Here is a 5,066-nt window from a genome sequence, read left to right as displayed (position 1 = left end):
CACACACACACACACACACACACACACACACACACACAGTTAGCTGCTGTGGTTTGTTTTCACTTTCACTCAGGATGACTTCATCGTTTTCTTTGTCACTGGATCGCTGCAGTAAGACTTTTCACCGCTCTGTATCAAACGCCTGTCACAGTTCATCTTAGAGCCTCATTAAACTTTCAGCAGCTGCTCTTTTGAAAAATGCAAGCGTGTTTTTTTTTTCTTTACCGTGTGCGTGTGATTCGGGACGCCACATCGTACAGCTTTTCAGCACCGCATGTGTTAATGATGCGTTGATAGCAGCGCACGTTGGCATAAAATGTGTTTTTAAGTGATCCAAGATGTGCAGTAAAAGCCTCGGCGCTGGGTGGGCTGAAAACGCCACATCAACACCAACTGTACGCGACGTTAGAGCAGCTTTTTGGATAGCAGGAGCAGCAAATTCAAACTAAATGAAAACTCCTTTAAAGTAAGCAGGCTGCTTGATTTTACTTGGTCTCTCTCCAGTTACTGGCAGACAGATCCACTACACACCTTAACTACTTGTGCCTAGGTTGATATTCTCACAATCTTTCAGACATGTGGTTTTCAAACCTGCACGCAAGCCACAAAAGATAAGTCCTTAATCACCATGAATCTTCATAACTGCACAAAACAGCATCTGTAGCATCTCACTGGTCAACTATTCTTTTCACTCTGTTGTCATTTAACCATTTAACTGCCCACCTGTGTTACCTGGACCTGCACCAGTAAAGCATGCCATGTTTAAATATCCTTTTTTACCATAATATGGACCAAATAAACATTTTAGTTTTATTTTGGATGCTTAGATGATCTCGCTTTACACACAGAAACAGTTATTTCACAAAAAACTAACAGCCTCTCCCGAGTCGGTTGTCTATCCTTCTTGCTTGATAAAGGCCTGCTGTCACTCCAGCCCATTCGTCTTAGGAGAATCTCTCAAGCTCCTCCAGATTTGATGGTCTTCTGGCATGGTCCTGTTGGTGTTCAGTTCACCCCACTGTGGGATTCTCAGTGGGATTCGAGGGCTTTGTGCAGGTCAGTCATTAACATTCACTTTGGTCTTCTGGAGATCTGGAGTTCTTTACTATGAGGACCCACATTACTTTCTTTATGATTCCTTTTACCTTGACCAGATTCCCACTCCAGAAAACATTAAAGCATCTCCACAGCATAATACTCCCACCATCATATTTCACTGTGGGGACTTTCTCCAAACACAAGCAACATTTCTGTGGCCAAAGAGCTCTAGTATTGTCTCATCTGACCAAAGGACATGCTTCCAATATGCATAATCTTTTTCCAGGTTCTTCAGGGAACACTTCAGCCTGGCTTGATGGTGTCTCTTCTGCAGTTTTGCTTACTCTGCAACCTCACAGTCCATTCCTGCTCAGGATTCCAGTGACGGTCTCCTATGAGACTACAATTCCCGACTTGGCTAAGTCATTGCCGAGTGTCTTGGCAGTTGTTCTGGGGTCATCGGACAGCTCGTTGAAATCTTTGCTTCTTACCTCTATCAGGCTGGTTCTGTATTGTGTGGCTTGATGATACTTCTTACTCCAGTTCTTGACACTTGTGATAACTCTGTATCTCCATCTTCTGCTTAGTGATCAACAATTTCTTTTTCCCGACTCTAAATATTTTTCCTTGGTTTGTGTCATGATGCTTTCACAGGTGACGGCTCAAACACTTGCAGATTTTTATATACTGTGTGTAAATTGATAGATGACCCTCAACTTGATTTTACAGCTGAGTCTTATAAAGCACATCATTGCACAGCTCTGTTTTTCAAGTGGCTAATAATAACCAGCCTGGCCATCTTTTCCTGAAATAATTCTGTTATTGTGTGTGAATAGAAATAATTCATGCTTTCAAAAGAAAACATATGTCTAATAATGCTTCGTTAAAAATCTGTTGCTCCTTTGTAAAATGGGACTTTTTTGATACACACTTTAAATTTAATAGAGGCACTAATAATTTGTCCTCATGTGGATCCATTTATATACAAACTATGGGTAATAACATTTTGTTTTATCTGCTCTACAGCGAATAACCACTGTGAGAAATAAGCATTAAAACCGTGAAGAAGGATTTCTGCCAAACTATCACCTGGATGACATCTGACAAAGAAATAGTTTTGAGGAGGACCTTCTTCATGATTTCCACGCAGGCTGAGGGAGATTCATCCTCACAGTTCTGTAGTGAGTATGTGATTACTGTGTGCCCTGACTCAACTGAGAGAACTGATCAAGTCGGATATAAACCTTGAGCTGAAGTTCCACGTGTCCTTTGTCAGGTGGGGCGTCATGTGAGACGGTATCTGCCCACGGGAGGACGGACACAGTTCTCATCCCATATCTAGCCTAAAGATGTCCAATCAAACAAGATTTCTCAACCATTTTATCTGATGCTCTGTAGGTTTTATTCTAAAATATTAACTGCTCTTTTATTAAACTCCTCGTGATACTTGCTGCTTTGCTTTGACCGTCTCCTGTCCTGTGCAGCTTGTCCCTGTCTTGTGAGTTAGATCTTGTTCCCCAGGTCTGACCTCTCTGCATACCGTCTGTGTCTCCCTCATTGCTGCTGCTGTGTGTTCTGTGGTCCCAGTGAATCCAGCAGTAAAGCTGTTTGTGAGTTTTGGATCCTGCCATGTCTCACACAGCGTTTTATGACATTACGTAGATTTTCGCTGCTCATTATATTCTCATTAAAAAATGTCCATCAGCCTAAAACAAGCTGCGTATGTCAAATTGATCCAGTTGTGTTTTCAGGATAAGAGTCAGGAAAAACAATCTTCCTCTTAGAGTGTTCAAGTTTGCCTCGTGTGTACTGTATGAGTATTTCATGTTTAAGTGTTCCTCTTGTACCTGGCAATGTGCCACTTCCTGTCCACCAGGAGATGGACATCCTCAATGCGTTGATTGTTGGCGTAGTGCAGTCTCTTTGGCAGGTGCTGCTTCAAGTACGCTTTGAAGTGCTGGTCTGCTTTCTTACACTACAAGAAAACAACACGAGCAGAGAGCTGACTGACACGTCTATTTCATGTTTCTTTCTTTGCATCATTTTTGTCTTTTACAACACTGCACATGCTTTTCTGTCTCCACACAGCTTACATGGTCCTATATTATCTTAAAAACAGCACTTACCGTTAGATTGGCCACAACAGCTTTGGGGTCATCTGAAAAACAACAATGAACAGAAGTGAAAAGCATTGCAAAGTAATAATAATCATTTTAAGGGCATACTGTGTCAGACTCCGACCCGTCCAAGGTGTGTGTCTGCCTACAAACCCCCCATCTCTTTAAGCTCTGACACGGATACAGACAGCCAGAATCGGGGTAGGATGGGAAAGATTTATGTTATATCTATATACACCTGTAACTGTCATTAACACAATTCAACATTATGACTCCATAATAAAACTCTTATTCTGATGCTTAAACTCCACAGACGAGTAACAACTGTAGCTGACTGGAGTTGGGCCGTTTTAATTTCTATGCAGAGTCCACTGTTCAAACACAGGAAGGTACGGGGACGACATGTGAGAGCAAACACATCATTAGCATTAACATGGAGCCTTTTCATGCACATATACAAGCCTAAAAGCTCTCAGCCTCCACCTGCTCTCTAACTTGTTGCTCCTGCTGCCCGGTGTCACCGTCACTCTGCCAGTAAATATTGAAGAGAATTCCTTTTTTTAGGAAAATCACATAATAAACCAAATGCAGAGACATTATTTGGATATAAAGGCTTTATTTAAAAATACTGGTGGTGACCAGCGCTACCCCTCAGCCTCCAAGTAGACGCGCCTATGGTATCCTTTTGAAAATCCTACGTGACTTCTTTCTTGAGTTACTGTGTTCACAAAGTTGGTGAGAATACAAAACTATGAACTATGAAAACTCCATAAACTGTAGAAATGACTAAATACAGCGTTATCTAGCCTTTAAATGTGACAGTATGCATTTACTGGGACTCCTAAGTCTTTCATTTGTTTGGTTCTGGATTTTGTGCCTCTGTTCAGGCAGACTGGGAAACCTCAGCTGTACACACGGTAACTCCTGTTTTCACTCGGGCTTCACTCCGGTTCAGTTTTGATTTACTCCAAATATCATCGAAGTCTCTTTCATTCCTTTAACTGGCAGGCGAGTGTCAGATGTTGGACGGGTGAAGCTGTAGATAAGGAATGATAAGTGAAGGAGATAGAGACGTGACTGGGAGAAAAAGCCATCCGTCTACTCTTGGAACTGGCACAGTGGCACCGGAGCTGTAGATGAGGGGAGGAGAAGTGGGTCCTCTCTGGGTGTTGGAGATGAGCCTCTGCCTGTTCCAAACTGACGTCTGGCAGCACTCTCAGGAGGGCGTGCTTCTAAGACACTGAGTCTTTTCATCATGCTTTCCAATGTGGATCTCAAGCCAGCGCATCCTTTGCACTCTTAGGCGAAACTGCTGCGCCCCGATGGCAACGAACTGACTCCTTCTGTCACAAAGTCGTTGGACGTAAAGTTGTTTTTGAGTCCACTCCTTTTCCTGTGCTGATGGCGACGAACAACAAGAAGTAGTGTTATTTATGTCACATGTAAAAACGTGTCTTTTTATTATGATTTTTACAGCAGACTGGATGTTTTGATCTTGGTTTGTGAAAACTTCCATTCTTCCAACGAGGAGTAAAAAGAATGCATAAGATGAGATTGCAAACGCAAACATTTGTTTGCAATGTGCAGGCTCATAGTGTCAACACCAGTCTGCTGTAGAGACGACCGACATCAGTAAGGAGAACTCCTCACAGATCCAACGAGGCCGAGTGAAAAATTAGCCCATTCGATTCAAAGGCCTAGTTGTTGTTTGCTAGCACTATAAGGAAAGATGATCCTGACAAACTAAAACAAAGCAAGTAAGCAAAGTAAGCAAAAGTAAGCAACAACAAGCAGGAAAAGCAACAAGTGCTCATTTTAACTCAGCAGTCAGAACTATTAAAACACTGCTAGAAAAAAACAAATGCACAAATTAATAAAAATAAAATAAAAAAATAAAAAAAACTCCCAGCA

The 5,066-nt window shown here is 42.0% G+C and overlaps 1 protein-coding gene across 1 annotated transcript in view; it reads right to left on the bottom strand.

The window, feature by feature from the left end:
- The window catches only part of enpp2 (ectonucleotide pyrophosphatase/phosphodiesterase 2), a 78,041-nt gene that overhangs the window by 23,091 nt on the left and 49,884 nt on the right, over positions 1-5,066 (bottom strand). Inside the window, exons 14-15 of the mRNA XM_005752880.1 lie at positions 3,165-3,196; positions 2,886-3,013 (exon numbers count right to left, since the gene is read on the bottom strand). Of these exons, the coding sequence (XP_005752937.1) occupies positions 2,886-3,013; positions 3,165-3,196 (160 nt within the window). The remainder of the gene's footprint in view (positions 1-2,885; positions 3,014-3,164; positions 3,197-5,066) is intronic.

Source organism: Pundamilia nyererei, unplaced genomic scaffold (assembly GCF_000239375.1).
Source record: "Pundamilia nyererei isolate P.nyererei 1_Seehausen unplaced genomic scaffold, PunNye1.0 scaffold00387, whole genome shotgun sequence".
Classification (NCBI taxonomy): Eukaryota; Metazoa; Chordata; class Actinopteri; order Cichliformes; family Cichlidae; genus Pundamilia; species Pundamilia nyererei.
The sequence above is the reverse complement of the archived record's forward strand: the minus strand, read 5'-3'. Positions and strand labels throughout refer to the sequence as shown.